Source organism: Thunnus maccoyii, chromosome 21, assembly GCF_910596095.1.
Source record: "Thunnus maccoyii chromosome 21, fThuMac1.1, whole genome shotgun sequence".
Classification (NCBI taxonomy): domain Eukaryota; kingdom Metazoa; phylum Chordata; class Actinopteri; order Scombriformes; family Scombridae; genus Thunnus; species Thunnus maccoyii.
The window spans coordinates 9,125,224-9,143,855 of NC_056553.1; the positions used below are offsets into that span (position 1 = coordinate 9,125,224).

At 39.6% G+C, this 18,632-nt stretch overlaps 1 protein-coding gene across 3 annotated transcripts in view; it reads right to left on the reverse strand.

Annotated features, from left to right (window-relative positions):
• Positions 1-18,632, reverse strand: part of slc4a2b (solute carrier family 4 member 2b) — a 45,309-nt gene that overhangs the window by 19,861 nt on the left and 6,816 nt on the right. For all 3 annotated transcript variants that reach the window (XM_042399088.1, XM_042399086.1, XM_042399087.1), the window contains exons 2-3: positions 16,171-16,249; positions 9,945-10,116 (exon numbers count right to left, since the gene is read on the reverse strand). In XM_042399088.1, coding sequence (XP_042255022.1) covers positions 9,945-10,004 — 60 coding nt within the window. In that variant the 5' untranslated portion in view covers positions 10,005-10,116; positions 16,171-16,249. The remainder of the gene's footprint in view (positions 1-9,944; positions 10,117-16,170; positions 16,250-18,632) is intronic.

Consider the following 18,632-nt stretch of genomic DNA (forward strand, 5'->3'; position numbering starts at 1 on the left):
GTTTGTCTTTCACTTAAACCGACACTAGAGGGAGTTCTGCTGCTGTGAAAACGCTCCTGTCAGAACATCATATGACTGAGTCCTCTCATGCATGTGTTCTTCAAAATAAGCCTTAAATTGGAAACAATGGCCATGTGCTTTGATCAGCTACTCTTTTTCCACGCTGTGGTGTGACAGGAGTCATGTGGGTGATAACAGATCTGTTTTCTTGCAGCAGGATGTTGCGCCCTGCTGCGCCCTGCTCTGCCGGTGGGATGTTGTGATAAGGATTGACTGGAGCATTACGGCTGGTGAATTTACTCTGGCTAACAGGACCGTGCCGTAGCCACCTCGAGGCAGTGTAAAGGTTGCCATGACTACTGGGCAGATGTCTCGGATCCTGCAGCGGACCCTTCCTGCGGCGGCGCTCAGGGGCCACGAGTCATCTGATGCTCCCGCAAATAGTTCCCAGGACGACCAACATGTCAATCACATATTAAGTTTTCACTCAGTGCTGCAGGGAGTAACAGAAAACATGTGCTGATACACAATTACGCTTCTCCCCCCTACTTAGTGTTGAAAACTGCTAGTAGAAAGTAACTAAATGCATTAATCACATACTATACTTAAGTGTAATTTTAAGGTACTTTACTCAAGTATTTATATTATACGCTACTTTATTCTTCTACTCAACTACATTTCAAAGGGAAATATTGTAGCTTTTACTGCACTACATTTATCTGACAGGAATAGTTATTAATTACTTTTCTGATTAAGGTTTTACACAAATAAATATATGATGAGTTTATAATATATAATTGATTGTTAAAGATCTAAATAGTTTTGGCTGGTTATGGCTCATTGCCATGTTTCAAATGTTTATGAGTTCAGTTAGCATTTCCACCAAGGAGACATCAGATAGTTTTCATTTAAATAATTTAAAAAAAAACTGTTTGTGGCCAAAAGAGGTGAAATTATCAAATATTTCCAAAGACACCAAAAAAGATAAATACAAATTTATGAAGCAGAACAATGTTTTTTCATTGTTCCTACCCAATTAATCATCTCACGACCCTTTAGATTTTAGTAACCCTACGGGGGCCCGACTCCTAGACTGTGAACCACTAGACCAAACTACCTGAACTTTATATAAAGTAGATAAATCAGCTCCACCTCGACCAGCTACAACAGTAAAATGTTAATTATACAATCGAATAATGCCATACATAATAATATATCACTCACAGCGGCCATTTTTCTGCAGAACAAGTAGTTCTTACAGAGTATTTTTACACTGTTATTGGTACTATTACTTAATGATCTGAATATTTCTTCCACCACTGCAAAATTATTTCCAAAAAATGCATCCAACTGTAGCAAGAACCATAAATAAATCCTGAAATGGTATAATATCAAATCAATTCTTTCCACCATCTTAAAGATCACATCACATACAGAATAACAACTCTGTGTAGTTTACGCCACATTTTCTATAACTTCACCTGACACTCACAGAGAGGCATTAAGCTCATCGAATCCATCTAGACAAGAAAATGCGAACAGGAAACTCAAGAGTTAATCCTCAGTTTATGATACTTGTAGCTCGACAGCTGTTAATAAATGAAGGCATGTCCAAAGAAAGTGTGAGAAGCTATATTGGCAAAAAGGCTCTTATTCTCATGACCCACATAACCATGCAGAGTTTTACTGACCTGCTCTTACATGCCACACACAGGTGACAGCAGACGGCCCTGCAATGAACTGTGGACCAGCAGAGATGAATGAGTAAAATAAGAGACAGGTGGGCCAGTTAGACACACATTCAATATTGACCCAAGGTTCAATTCCTTTTCATTCCTTTTTACCCAACAGATCAACAAGAGACTCAAAAATAGGAGTGAGTAAACTGTGTTCACCTCGCTGACCTCCAGAACAAACTGACAAAGACAATTCAGCACATTTAAAAAGCACCAATAACACTGAAACTTAAACCAGCGGAGCAAATTTCTTTCATGGGACATCCTAACCAACATCTAAAAAAAAAGGCCTAAATGGAAAATGCAGCTCTTATGAACTCTAATATTATTGCATTGATCATAATTAGATATCACCGCTCATGCATTTCACTTACTTAAACTCAAAATTTAATAAGACGACGGATTAAAAAAACAAAACAAACAAAAAACAACCTGTCGCACACGTATCTTCTCCAGATGACTGAAACTCTTGGAGCGCTGCTACACAATCTGGTAGTTTATTTTTACAGAGCCCTCATTCATATCATGGTTTCACAGTGAATCCCTAGAGGTGGGAGAGATGTGCGAAGGATTCTCAAGGAGGTGAGAGAATTTTCCACAACCGAGACCATGTGCAAAAACAAGCCGAGGGGAGCCGAGTAAACACAAAACAGACAATGAAGAAGACTTTGACAGAGATTGATATTTTTCTGACTTCAGTAAGGAATTTTAGTAACTTACCTCGCTCATGGCAACGTGAGTTTAATCACGATCAGCGTTTTTGCTGGCAGGAAGCGTCAGTGCCTTCAACCATGACAACACTGGAGCTTTGACCCTCTACACTTCTATTAAGAACGGCAGGCAGGAGATATCCCTCTGCCCCTGCTTATCAAAGCCTCGTGATACCCTAATCAGAGCCCTATCGGCCAACCTGCCACCTTCACCAGTCTGTCTATTGTGCCAGGGCAGAATAAACAAGACTCTCGTTCTCGCTTTGAGGACAAATGCTGACTGAAAGGACAAGCCGTGTTTGAACAGCCAGGGACAAAACCTAACGTTGACATTCATCTCCATATTATAACTTTGCCACATGAAGCCTAAATATTGACCAAGGTGCTTTTAGTCAATGAGCCTTGAAGGGCAATGTAAATGCATAAGAACTAAAGATCTTTGACTTTTCTAAAGATGCATTATTAAGGGTTAATATTTACAGAGCACATGTTAAATAAGTTGCATGTATCAAAAAGGTAAGACCACTAGTGAGCAGATTTCTACATGACAAATCACTGAAACAACATATTTGCGGTTGAATATTTGACCGGGAAGTCATCAAACAAGTAGAACAGCTGCGTATGGAAGTTTTTATAAAATGTTCCATCATCTTCAGTCAGACAAAGTCAATCCGAAAGCTGGAATGCATTAGTACGGGGCATGTTGGTAACTTCCAATCAGTGTATTCCCATCAGTCCAGATAACAGCACTAATCTTGTAATAGCGATAAAAAAAATTTTGTCAGAATTTGAATTTATGTTCACTTGAGAACTAGCAGGACAGGAAGCTTATCCATTGCACTTATCCGATGGATGCAAATGGTGCCACGCCAGCGGCCCTGTGACAGTGTACTCTCAAGGTACACTTGCTAGTGCCTTGAGCTAATTGCTAATATCTGTGTGCTAATGTGCTCACAATGCTAACATCCCAATGGTTAGCATGCACAATGTTTACCGTGTTCACCATCTTAGCTAATTAGTTCTAAACACACAAAGTACAGCTGAGGCTATAACCGAAAAGAGATTATTGATCATTTGGAGATATTCTTTAAGAAAAAAAAAAGTGAGAATTCTTTGGTTCTGGCTTCTTGAATTTGAGTATTTAATATCTTTGGGTTTTGGACTGTTGGCCGGGACAAAAGGAGACATTTGAGGACATCATCTTGGGCTTTGGGAAACAGTGGGTAACATTTTTCACCATTTCCTGACATTTTATAGACTAAACAACTGATTGATTCATTGAGAAAATAATTACTGGCAACACTGACTGACCTACAACAGACATTGCCAACCCTAGAGCCATGCTGCTAGCATAACTAAAAACTAATTTGCTACCCAAACCAACATGACTGATACTAGACAGCAAGATTATTATCTGCCATAAAACAGTTAAAATAAAAATAATAGCTAGTAAAAGAAGCAATCCTGTGAGGCAACAAGCTGCCTGAGGTTTTAAAAAGTTGTATGCATGTGCAGTGGCTGCAGAGGAGATTATCTGTGTCGTGAGGTAGGCTCAAATCCAGCACACTCAGCACTTGGAGGGGAAAGGGAGAGATAGGCTGCGGATACTGTCATGATCATGTCATACCATGTGGCTGCTGAGTCACTACATTCCTACATAACTTAATGTCAGTCTGCGAGAAGATCCGAATGCACAATATGCTCAATGTTTGATCATTTTAAGACAGCATGCGAGTTGCGACCCAGTTTTGTGCCCTGCCAACACTTACTGTGCATTTTGTGTTTGGCAAGCACAGATTTGCACAACTTTCCTATTACATCATAAATTGAAAGGTACTTTTCCGTTGTTTGCATATCATGCAACAGTTTTAAAAATGTAATACAGTAGAAATTTCCACATCATATCATATTCCACATCTAAAATTAGTCTTAGACTGGAGAATATATCTCTGATTCTTTGTTTTCACTTCCTGTCTGGAGATACCCTTTGATTGTATTTGTATTGGCGATCTGGCTTTTAGCTTTATTATTTCCTGTAGGGCTACACCCTAATGGTCGACCAACTGTTAGTCTAAGTCGACCAAGTTTTCATTGGTTGGTTAGTAGCAGGAAATTTTTTTTATATAAATTTATGATATTAATTTATATAAATTAATATCATAAATGTGCAAAGACTAGTCTACTAATGGCTTGAACTAACGACTACTGATCTTTGGTCGCAGCCCTAATTTCATGTTATGCAAGTTTAGGTTTTCAGTAGCCAAGGAAAGGTCATTTGCTTTCACTGCTTTCACTCCTCAGTTCCATACAAGTAGAAGATGTCTAACTGATAAACTGTGTCTGTTGAGCAAGAGGGGTTCTGCAGCGGTGGTATATGAGGTTAGAAAAGTAATAAAAGTTGATATGGAGGAGGTGGTGTGAACAGTACTGTACCAACTGTACTTAAATGTAAGGTCTGACGTCTCACTTTCTAAAAGGAATTGTCTTGGTGGAGTCACTGATTCAGTTTCACGATGATGTCTTAGCTCAATCATTCACAGTTATGGATGTAGACATGGTGTCAACATATTTTAAATGCATGTGAGCTGACCAGTAGTCTCAACTTGAAGGTCAAGACCTCCGAAAGGTGTTGAAAGATGAATATAAATATAAGGCGCAATGAGATTATTAACGGTAGAAGTATACTTATTTGCTTTCTTGCCAAGAATTACATGAGAAGATTGATACCCCTCTCACATATTTCCATAAAATATGAACCTACGGCCAGGAGACGGTTAGCTTATTTTAGCGTAAAGCCTGGAAACAGCTAGCCCGGCTTTGAAACATGTACACACAAGCAAATGTAAAGCTTACTAATCAGGCAGGCAGATTTTTTCACCTTTGAACAAATCCAAGATAGCCGTTTCCCCTTGTTTCCAGTCTTTATGCTAAGCTATGCTAACTGTCTCCTGGCCACAGTTTAGTCATCACTGTGAGGTTACCAGGCAACCAGTGGAGACGTCAGGAAGGTACAGCCTACGCCAAGAAATAATCAAGCACATAATCCTGACATTTTTAGATTTCAGACAAACTGAGATATAATGTGCTAATTTGTGAGCCTTCAGACAGATCCAGGCTAGTTGTTCCCCCATGTTAACAGTCTTTATGCTAAGCTAAGCTACCTGGTTGCTGGCTACACCTTCATATTTATCGATCTCATCTAACTCTTGGCAAGAAAGCGAATAAGTATTTCCCAAAATACCAAACTATTCCTTTAATGTGACATAAGCCAAAACATTTGGGAACCATTTGTCTAGATGGTTTTCAACTGGCGGATACAGTTTCGTTTGCGCAGCTGAACTTCCCTGCAGCAAACCACTGAATCCTTACCAGCACCAAATGTTCTGTTCTGCAGCTGACCTCTGACCTTTCTGTGTTCGATACAAGGAATTAAATATCACATTATTATGAAGTTTAACACCATTACCGGCAGCTTGTGTCGCTTCAAATGTGCAACATAACCTGCTGAAACACAAAAAAAAAACCCAAAACTTTTTGCTATTTTATCCTGTGCAAGTGCTCACAGCTTTCTCCTGTCAAGATATTTAATAGTCCACCTACAGACATTAAAGGGGTGACTATCTGTAACTAGTGACGCATTAGGAGGACATTAGGGAGTAATTATTACCTTGGATTACTAATGTCTGGGAAAAGTCATTGAGTTGTTGATGAAGTCAAAGTGCATGTCAGAAGCACAAGAGTTAGACTGAACATTAACTAGATGCAAAGTTTGTGTGACGGTTAAATTTACCTAAAAAAACCAAAGTCAGGCGACATACAGACTTGGAAAAGCTCTATTTATGCTCTTTAGGGTGGTGTGTAATGACTGACCAGGAATGATAAGAACAAGACTAGTTATCACTGACACAAATAGAGAATGACCGTGGTAAGCGTGGTAAGCATGGTAAGCGTGTAAGCGGAAACATAAGCACGGTCTGCTCTCATAGAGCAAACCGTGCTTACGTTTGAGGGTTAAGGTCACAACAAAATGCCAAACTCACCTTAAATAGATACAGATAATCCATCAAATTACACACGTGTGTTGCCGCTGCCTTAAATACAGCGAGATGGCTATATCTGCTTTCCCAAAATCAAAAGCAAAAGCCAGACTTGTTGACCACTTTTATGGAAGGCAACCTGTTTCTATTTCAGTTAGCCCCTGTCACATGACCAGGGCAGATCTTCACGGTAGGAAGAAGACATTACTCGGTTTCACAATGTAGGCCCTTAAAAAAACAGGATCATCTGAACTCTCCCTGACCACCCACCCACTCACACACACACACAAAAGCACATATTGTTAAAGAGATAATTATTAACTTGGTTGAGTTTGAAGCCAAGACAGCAGCCGATAACTGCTAAGGCACTGTCATAACGCAAACAGTTTTATCTTTAGTGAGCTTCTTGATCTGGCACGTCTGAGACAACTGTTACTGTCTCATTACACATACTGTGGTCATATTGTGTCTCAGTCCACTTTATGGCACTCCTACTTTCCATAATTAGCTTTAAAGACACATTGAGTCTCAACTGGATCAACAGAAAATCTCTAAGAATGTAAATGTAAAGAGAAAAGGGCCTTTCCAATCTTTGCAGTAACTATTAGTATTTTTCTATCTTGTTTGAAGCGATGTTTTGTGCAACGTTTACAACTGAAAGGCACTGAATCAGAGACATTTGTTGCTTAATTATACATTTAGTTGTTTAACTGTTTTGCATTTTATACCTCTAGTTTCCACAGGCATTCAAACAGGACATGGGTGAATATCATTTTTTTGTTTTGCTTTACTGTAAACATAAGGAAATGACCTCATGATCTTGGCATAACAGGCTTGTTTTGTTGAGATCACAAAGTAAATTTGTGATCACAAGTGAACAATGTGTGATTTTCCTGTCATTCATAATAAAAGGTGTGACCTGCATCCAGGGTGCAATTACACGCACATCACGTAGGCTCATATCTACTAATTTTACTCCAAATACACAATTTTAATATTAATAATCAATGACTTGGATCAAAACCTTTTGTATTTGAATAAAAACTGTGGTGTTTGTTTGTGTGCGGGCATTACTTTTTATTTAATTTATTTATTCATTAATATGTTTTTATTATTTTAATACTGTTTTAATCAAAAAAAAAAAAATCCTATTTATTTTCTTTTCCTGAAAGGTTTATCGGTATGTGGGAGGGTGAAAAGAGGTGGAGATTTGTTGTTATTATGGTGGAGATATTCCCAGTTTAACCATTTGCTCTCGTTTGACTTCTAAATGACATTCTTTGTTTCTGATTGTGTTCAAAGGAAAAACTAAAGATATCGCCTCATGGTTGTACGCCTCCGCCAACCAGTCACGTTGCAGTTTACATCCATGTCTGTCCAGACTCATAATATATTTGTCGTGAAGACTTTGAAGGAATTTAATAAAAAACAGTTTCAAGATGGGCACCAAAGATCAGTGTCACCAATTCACTATCTGACCAAATGTGAAATATGATCACAATCTCCCCGTCGTTCCTGAGTTACGGCGTTGAATAACGGCCAGAAAAGTGTTTTATGCAGAACATTATGATCTCGCAGTGAAGTTGACCTTTGACCTTTTGGATATAAAATGTCATCAATTCATCATTTTATCCTATTAGATATTTGTGTGAAACGTTCTCATAATTAAAAACACATAAATTCTTGAGTTATGACGAAAAACGGATTTTGTGAGGTCAAAGTGACCGTTGAACACCAAAATCTAATCAGTTCATCCTTAAGTCCAAGTAGACGCCAAATTTGAAGAAACTCCCTCAAGGCGTTCAGGAGATATCGCGTTCGAGAGAGAATGGGACGGACAGACGGACAACCTGTAAACATAATTCCTTTGGCTGTTGTCAGCACAAAAACTTTGATAACAAGGTGCCTGTTTTGTGTGATGATGAAAGAACTATTTTGTAATTAAGAACAAATGATTATACAAAAACATGAGAAAAATTTAAATCCATGGTCTCTGCGGTCGCTCAACACATCTTTCATGGTCCAGTAGGTAAGTGTCATATATCCACTTCCACCTCATAAATACCCTGCATTCTATGCCTGGGTTTAGATTTCAAACATGTGCAGCAGTTATGTTGTTTATGCGCAGCGAGGAACTCCCTTACAGATTCTATGCAGGTAGACGAGGCAGAGTCACACGACTGCGCAACATCGGAAAGGAAACAGCTGACCGAGCACTGACAAAATGCAAAGCTAAGGAAAAGCAGACGTTTCCTACATTGGTGTTGCAGTGAAGTAGTAAGAAGAGAACAACTTTGGTGCTTCCAAGTAAACATTGTTATCACTCCTGAAAGACAAAAAGAATGTATTCTTTTGACCTCTCAACAGCACAAAGGAGAAGTCTCTCCAAGTAACTTCTATCACTTCACTGTTTTTTTGCTCCCACTGTGCAATAAACATAACAATTTCCACTCGCCTGCATGTACAACCCACACCAAAGTGAACCATGTGTGTAATGTGAAAGCCATAATTCCGGGAAAAGTAGGAAATCACTAACTCCAGCAAAAGAACATGACACAGGTTGAGAAAGGTGGGTAAATCAGTAAAAAAAAAAAAAAAAAAAAGAAGATAATTCCTGGAATGCAGCGCGTATAATAATTCCCGGAATTTACCAACCATCGCAAACTGATGAAATCTAAAGGTATGAGACTATTCATGGGAGGATTTTTCCTTTAAGCTTGTGATATTTTCTGCCTCAGCATCTTAATCATCCTAAGATGAACTTGTTGAGAACCTCTCGAGGAGAGGAATGCTGCTTTCTTTGGCCGATGACCAGCTGCCCTCCAGGCTATGCCAGTCATGTTTATCAAAAGAAATCCCACCAGCAGCCATGCAATTACGTTCTGCATTAAGTGCCAACATTATTTTAGTGCTTCCAACACTGGCAACACAGTGACTTATTTTTTTTAAAAAAACAGGAAGAAACTATTTCGGTTGTGGGACTGGTGACATTCACCGCTGCTCTAATGATAAGAAGATTTCAACAGGAGCAGGTCTCAAGTGTTTTTGAGCTATTCTGCACATTTTTATTTTTGCAGTCAGAAGTACTGTATGTAGCCAGCGAATTGGCTCTAGGATGTGACTAGATTTGTACACACATAGCTCTGGCGGGAACAGCACTGTCCAAAATACACACTCTGATGCCAGAAAGGGCCAAGGGAGCTGATGCAGCATAAATCCAGCGCGGGGAGAATGTGTTTGGGGGTTGGAAACAGAGTTTGGAGGAGCAGAATAGCTGCAGCTTCAAGAAATGACCATAAACTACTAATTGAGAACATCATCTTCTCCTGAGCAGCATTTAACCTTGTTTGTCACCAGGATCACCCAGCGTGCCTCATGTGTTTTATCATGTGGTTGACAACGGTGCCTGACCTGACAGGGCAAGACTGAGGGCGTTTCTGTATGTGGTCGTGCGGACTTACACTGTGAATAACCGATGCCACGGCGTCTGTAATCTGGTTGGGAGCGCTGGGGTTGCTCATGGCTCCGCAGTGGAGTTGCTGCTGGAGAGGCTCTGGAAAGCTGATTTGGATTGGTTTGGCTTTAGCCCTTCTCTTTCTCACTGGGACTCAGACAGCTTTTGGGCAGCATAACCTGGAGAGAGATACAGATCCGAGGGGTTAGTCCACATGAAGCTTGAGATTTAAAACATGAAGCAAACAAGGCACTGAAATATAGTGAAGCTGTGAGCCAGTAATCCCTGAATATGAATTTTAATTGTTTTGGCTTTTGGCTTTAATCCAGCACGTTAGATCTGAAATGAAACTGACAGCTTCAAGAGCTCACACTGATATTGGATGAACAGTGGAGGACTTTTTATGTATTATCCTTCAATTTTAGGACATTGCAGCAGGAGTTTGGCTCATAGACACCAGACAGTCATTTACTGCAAAAGAATTCCAACCAAATATTAAATATGAAGACTTTAGTAAAGTTGATTATAACTTCCTTAATTACCTTTTGTACCCTATAATTTTGTATAATTATATATAATTGTAACTAAGGATAGCAAGACTAAGAATCTACATTCATGCTAACGTCTCTGTAAGCATTTAGCTCAAAGGGACAGTGTGCCTAATACATCCTAACGTCAGCATGATAACAAAACTCTAATCCAATGATGGTGCTAAATTAAAGTAATGGGATCATCAAAGTCATTAGGCAACCTTGTCTGGGAATAATGACTGTCTGTACAAACATTTTTGCCAATCCATTACATAGATGTTGAAATATTTTAAACGATAAATGAAAACTTCGGCCTGCTGTTGAGATCATTGATATCTGTTCCAAATGTCACGGCAATCCAGCCAATAGTTGTTGAGATATTTCACTACAAATGAGGAATGTAAACCTCATGGTGGCGCTAGAGGAAAGGTCAGAGGACCACTAAATCCATTAGGATCCCTCCTCTTGAATAGCATGAATGTCTGTACAACGTGTCATGGTAATCCATCCAATAGTTGTTGACATATTTCAGTCTGGACTGAAGTGGTGGACCAATCAACTGACTGACACTGCCACCCTGAGAACCATGCCACCAGCATGGCTAAAAAGGATCACAATTCCTGCACAGTTCATCTGTTGTGGATATAAAACATCTTTAAATCACAGCCAAGAGTCAGCACTTCAACATTACAGTAACTTTTTGCACTGAAAATTCAAATTACATAGCAAATAAAAACACACAAAGCAACATGCTTCACTGTCCTAATACTGTTTGTGCTAACTGTACTAACATGTATACTAACTAAGGAATAATCAACAGTTTCAGGATTCCCTGGAAGCCACTCAAGTACCTTTGAGTGCCCAGAACCCACTTCAGAAACACAAATAGTCTGTTGTTTTATGATGGAGTGGAAACTCTAAGAGCAATTTACATTTTACTTGAGGCATGACGGCAACAACGGCAGGAGGCGTACAGTACATACCAACACGCTTTTATAAACAATGACGGTCCATCTCTTTTCATTTCTATGATTACTGATTTCAAGCCCCGCAGCACTTCCATCCACACACCATCCAAGGTCATTAACCATTAGTGTCAGATAAGAGCCAGATAACCTAGTGCTACTGTGCAGAGGACCCTTTGATAAGCAGTGGCACGTGCCTTGGCTAACCTCCACCTCCGTCACTCTCAAGTCTCCATTATTTGATGTATATAACTACAAAGGAATCAAAATGTCATCAGAATAGATGAGCCAGAGGACACTTTAAAAAAAAAGGAACAGCCAGGACGGCTTTGCAAAGACAGTAACATCGCCAATAACAACAAAATGTTATTGGCGATGTACTGCAAGAGGTAGAAGTTACATGCTGTCTGGGAGGAATGTCATTTACATAAAGATACAGTTAAACTTTATTGTTAGATTGTAAAGACCAACTGAAATTTGCATTAATTTGTAAGAGCATATAAATTGCTAAAGTCCAAATGACACTACTGATGTACTGTGCTGGACATGATGTATTTAAACTAGCTGAAGCAAACAACGAAACCCTTCATTTCACAGTTATTTTAATACACCGGGTGCCCACAACATCCTGAGACTTTACTGTAAGTGTCGCACTTGCTGCATTATTAAATGAACTAAAAGCAGAGGAGGCCTTCCTTTGATTTACGTCTCAGCGTCACAGTTAGAAATCATGTTCTGCCAAAGCCAGTCTGGCTCTCTGACAGCAGCTATCAAAGTAACGATAAGCCTCCCTGAGGCCTGACCACAATCATATCAATGACCTTGTTGGCAACCAGGAATTTCTATGAGGTATGTTTCATTAAAAGAGTACAATCAATGACAAGAGATTAATGCAATGCACAAGTTTTTAGGAGCTGGAGAGCATGAACTTGTATTTAAATTTGGACTGAACAAAGACATCACCTGCCAAGGAGGCAGGAAATTGACACACAAAGCAGACTACACACCACTTTGGCAACGCTCTGCATTTGCTCTGCCATAATGCTAATCACTGCACCAAATGTTAATTACAGACTGGCAGCTGTTCTGTTCAGAATATCAACTTTAACTAGTTTTTGACGCTGAAATCCGTGCAGTAATGGCGATGAGGGATTCCACAGGAGACCTTCAGTTAGCTTGGGCGTGTTTGAAGTTTACTTTCTCAGTAAACCTAGACCCCACCAGCTTGGAGGAGGCAGGGCTGGCTATACAGGGATAAAGTTACAGAACCCTGGGATCCTGGGCAAAAACCATGGGAACCAGCCTATCTACCCCAGGGCAAGTCTGTAATAATACCACTAAGATAACAATAATGATCAGAAGAAAACAATTTGGAACAGAAACAATTGTGCAACTGTGTTGGTAAGAAAGCAGGTTCTGGTCCTCAATGATTTAAATGTTTTTGGCACCAATTGGGCACAAGTAATCTATCTTAGGTTTGAATAAAAAGGAACTGGTTGTCCCTTATGTAATAACTGAAATGGCAAAAAAGGACATAGACAAATGCTGACAGTGCAAGAGGAAGTGAGGACAAAACGCTCTGTATTTCCCCTGGAAGAAGTTCATCACATCTCCCAAGAGTTATCTTGAAGCTCTGTTCCTCGCAAACTGTTCCTAAAAAGAAGACGATGAGTGTAGGATCTTTTTTCCCAAGAAACTTCAAACTTTTCCATAAAGCGCTTAGTCACAGCCTCAAATGTGCACACAAGACTTTGGGAAAACTATCCTTCTGGGAGGAAGTAAGTATGAAAACAGGAAGAAGGTAACCGCTACAGACTGAAGCCTGTCAGGAGGAGCCGTAAATCTAAAGAAAAATAGAAACAATGCACTTTGGGATCTGTAATGTGAGACCTTTGGAAAAACATGTGTATACATGGTCTGAACAGCTAATCTAGGTTAATATAAAGTGCTTAATGTCTACCCTGTTGACACTAAAGGTTAACTCAACTTGTCACAGCATAACAAGCTGTCACTGTCATCTTCATCTGTCCCTCCTACAGACAGAGAAGCGTATAATTAAGTGTGTGAATAAGCTACCTTCTACTGAGGAAACTGTCATCTACGCAAATTAAATACCAGCTACAGCACTATTTTTGTTTAAATTACAAATGCATCTATCATATTAAGTACAAATCTACCAGTCACAAATCTTATTATAAGCTGAATATACACAACTCTCTTAAAAGACGACATCATGAGACTAAAAGCAAAAGCTCTTCTGTTTATAGGAAAACTCACATCATCATATTTAATCTTATGACTTTGTCTATACTGCCTAAAGCTGTTTATGCTAATTGTTCATTAGATTGCATATTGTATATACTGTTTATACTTGTATTTTGTGTGATGACTGATAAAAAAAACACTACTTCACTACTAAATATCTGCCTGCCCTGACAGCTGACAGTGTGTCACCACCTATTTAAGTAACTTTAAGTAAGATTGCAATGATTGTGAAGAACATTTAATTTCCTGTTATTTACAGACGTCGTATTGGGGCTACCTACATAAACCAATCGAGTCTCAAATTTATCTGAACATCAATAAAACTTTGGGCAATTGCATCATACCTACGGAAGAAGGTGATAACTCAGATCTTTTTGTCGTCATTGAGATCTACGGCGTGGGCTTTACGGTGACTCATCTCTTCCACAGAGTACAAATGTACCTGACAAAGTCTCTCCGGTATGTCGTAAATTTCCAGTATTGATGGCAAATGCTGTGTCCAATTTCATACCGTTTCATTTTACTTCTCATAATAAGAATGTGAGTCACATTACAGGAACAATTCTTCAAGTCTGTCCTAAAACAGGTGCCTAAATGAACACTGACATGTTTTTCTTGCTGTAATCATTCCTCCGGTTCATACTGAGCATTAATCACTTTCAATGTAATCCACAAGCCTCCTTCTGTGCAAGAATGTATTTAAAAGTTTATTTGAAGATAATATGAAGCTTCAGCTGTCCAAATTAGTCAAATCAAGTCAATATCTTACAAAGTTAGAGTCTTTTTAGTGCCAAATTCCTTCTTCTTCTTACGATCCTTCCAGCTGAACAGGAAAACACTGTCCTTCGAGGCACAAAGAAGGAATTTTTTTTACTAAAAAGACTGTAACTACAACTTTATTTGACTTACTCAGATGGCTGAGGCCTCATATAAGCTTCAGATAAACTTTGAAATACATTTTGTCCCCCATCACTTACACTGTAAGCACATTTGTAGGGGATCCTCTAATGGCCAGTATGAACAGTGCAGGGCTCCCCCTGTAGAGAGGAGCAATGACAGAATAAAAGTGTCTGTATTGTCAGCTTATAGCGGTGATGAGTCGACACAAAATACCCACCAACCATCTCAAAAACGGCCAGAAGCAATGATCAGGGTACTCTAAGGCAGAACCTATATGTAAAAAATGTCAGCTTTGTAATTGAATGTCTTTTCCTGTGATTTCACGTGACTTTTAGGGTTAAAGACGGACGAGAGGTTAATAATTCTTCGCTGTGCCAACTGCTCCTCATAATGACATTAAGCGTAAAGATCGAGACAGACAGTCGACTGCACACAGGTCAAGAGCCAAACTCAAAACTCACGACACAAGTCCACATGCGTCTCAACCCAGCGATCAGCCAGGGTGCCCCGGCTTCAACCGGCGGCTTGGCAAACGAGCGTCGACCGCAGGCTGCATGCCGATCTACAAACTCTATCAAAAAAAGGCATAATTAAAGAACAGTTCAATAAAATGCGCAGACTGCCAATAAAAAATGCCTGTCCAGAAATAGAAGCTTGATCGCAATGTCCAAAACCTCAACCAACACACAGGCCTGTACTTAAAAAAGCAGGACAATAACAGGGAGGAAAAGAGAGGTTTAAGGTTTCATTAGAGAACTGGATTTACAAAAAAACAAGACAGTGAGTGATTCATTTGTTTCTGTTCAGCACAGTTGTCTGTTTTTCCTGAAGCACTGATTGTGTACGATAGTCCCAAGTGACATGTAGATAAATTGTGGCCTTAGTGTTTTTTTATCTAATACGCTGTAACATTCTGAACGCTGCAATGAATTCACAGAATATTATCGTATGTTGAAGACAAAATGCTAAAGCTGATGAAGAAAAACTTGGGAGGAGGCAAGTGAGCCTAAAAATAGGTCAGGCATGAAGTGGTTTAAGAAAAGAAAAAGACAAACACTTGAGGACATATCATCTGCTTTTTTGGATGTAGTAATAAAGAGTCAATTTCGAATCAACCATAGTATTTAGAGAGCAATCGCGTCGCAAAACATGGCCTTTAAAGGCTCTAATTCAGGATTTATAACAGCGGAAAAGCATGTTTGTGCTGCTAAATCTCAAAATAGCTTGTTTGAAGTGTTTTTTTTTCCTTATGCTGTGTAACCTGTGGAACTGTACGGGATTTGTTTTTCTTTTTATGGTTACAGGTCATGGTTTAAGACTGAGTCAGCTCTCTCTCCAAGTCAACTGGATATGAAGCAAGTGTGACACTAACAGGAAGAATCCTGTTAAGTTTGATTTGACTTGACCTGAGACAACTCTGGTCTGCTAATTGAGGACTAGCCCACATAAACAATGAATTCATTAGACAATAAAGTACATAGAAAGACAAACACTAAAAGACATGGTTCTAAAACATGACAACTGATCGAGAAATATATATTAAAATAAAAAAAGATCCATGATCGTACCATACCTTTGTTTGCTTACTGCAGAGAAGCCACCGCAGACATTGTAGTGCAATTCTGAACTCTGCTGTGAGGAGAGACCCGGGGCTGGTCAGAGTGCAGGACAAAAACAAACAGAGGGAGAAAAAAAAAGAGAGAGATAGGGAGACAAAAGAAACAAGAGTTAGAGATGTAGAGGTTGTGCGTCCGTCCAGCCTCTCACCGAGCTGAGTGCGCTCTAAGACCAACATGCGCCGACTGATAACGGCAGCCTTCCTCCTCAGGATTATGTTTCCTCCTCCAGCCTGCTGACAAGTAGCCATGTGACTCCAGGACCCATTCAATAGTGAGTCAGAGGCTGCTGCTCAGTCACACACGCACATATAAACACAGTCATCTATCTGTCTGTTACACACACACACACACACACACACACACACACACACACACACACACACACACACACACACACACACACACACACACACACACACACACACACACACACACACAAATGACCTCAAGCTAAAAGGGGAAATTCAATCCTGATGATCGATATCTGCATCTTCTGCAAGTTTTAACCCAGTGGCTCCCATCATTTTTGGCTTGTGACCCTTTTAAAAACAGCTCTTCATTACCCGTTGTAAATGTCTACCAGTTCAACCAAAGAATTTCATGATTTGAGTATCTTTTACAGTCCTGAAGACGTCTAATTATGCAGTGACAAGTTGAAACTTTGTGCAGCAGAAATATGTTTTTTTTCCTGCTTTCTTCTCTTGGTAATCATCTTGCAATCCCAGATGTATCTTGCAGCCTTCTGTTGGGTTTGGTTACCACTGTTTTAGCCAATTTATCAAAAAAATAAATAAATAAAAGGCCTGGAAAATACAAACAAATAAGAGTCTACAGCTACACCAGCAGCTCTGTGAGGCTGTACTTCTGCACAGCAGTGCTTTGACCAAAATGTTAACATCAGTACGTTGACAACGCTAACATACATGCAGTACCAATCAAAAGTTTGGACTCACTTTCTCATTCGAGGGAATATGAAGTTGTGTCCAAACTTTTGACTGATACTCTGTTACATTTCTACCACGTTCCATTTGCTATTCAGCCCTGAACAGAAAGTACAGCTGAGACTGATGGAAATATCATCAATTTTGCAGGTATTTGGTTCTAAACCGAAGTGTTGGACAAAAACGGATATTATGACCTCATGATGGCGCTAGATGAAAAGTGAAGAGGTCACCAAAGTTATTACAACTGTCCTGAGGGGAGCGTGAATGTGCGTGTGTGTGGTAATCCATCCCATAGATGATGAGACACTTCAGTGATGGTGGCGCTAGAGGAAAGGTCAAGAGATCATCAAAGTCATTAGGATTCATCATCTGATAACCACAAATGTGTGTAAGAAATTTCATGCCAATCCATCTTGTAGATGTTGAGATAATAATGCTGGTGAAGCTAGATGAAAAGTTTTCACCATAAGGATTAATCCTCTGGGCACCATGGATATCTGTGCAAACTGTCATGGCAATCCATCCAATAGTTGTTTAGAAATGTCTTAACCAAAGTGGTGCACCGACTGACCCACACTGGCATCCCAAGAGCCGCAAGCACGTCTAAAAATGCATTCAGATATCATAAAAATAGGTGCTTTGGAAATTGGTTGGCAGTAACGACAGCCCGACACATGAAAAAAATATTGTGCGGTCCTTTAATCACATGAGAGTGATTCCACATGGAAAACTGCTGCTGCATGTATTCAGGAAACTGTCTATCGCATTGTCTTTCTCAATCTACGGTGACATAAACCTGTGTTGCGTCACTCTGATAGGAAAGGAAAAGGGTTTCAACATTAAACAATCATGGTTAACACAAAAGAGTTTGCAACAAAAGGCTCATTTACCGCCGCGCACACACAAGCAAATGAATGACATCTCTCATTTCCACATAGTAAAGTCTGCCAGATGGGTGGTGAGTCATGCTTGCGCTGCTTTTCTTCAGTATGTTGGGCAACTCGGATTCTCTTGAAGGGCACTGAAACGTTACCAGGAAGCATCAGAGAACCTGTGATATGATTAACAGGATCAATAACCTCAGATTGCGATGGCAATGATTACCGACGCTGCATATACTGTATACGTCAGAAGTTTTTTTTTTGCTCTAAAATAACCAGTAAAAAATTAACTTAACCGCATGTTTACAAATCTGCACAGGATGTTTATCATTTGTGAATATGTGTCCACTGTGGATGAAGTGAGCGGGAAAGCGATGATATGTCGACTGATTTCTCTTTAATCAATCACTTGTAATAACTGTTGATAGACGTGTGATTGCGGAAATGTCCGTGCTGCATCTTTAAGTATTTCATATCATCAACAGGTTTTTTTTTTTTTGGAGGTCACCTGCTTAAATATATCACTTTTAGGGTGTATTTTCCTTTTCAAGACACACTGGCATGCCACAGTCTCGTAGAGTCTTTGGCAGT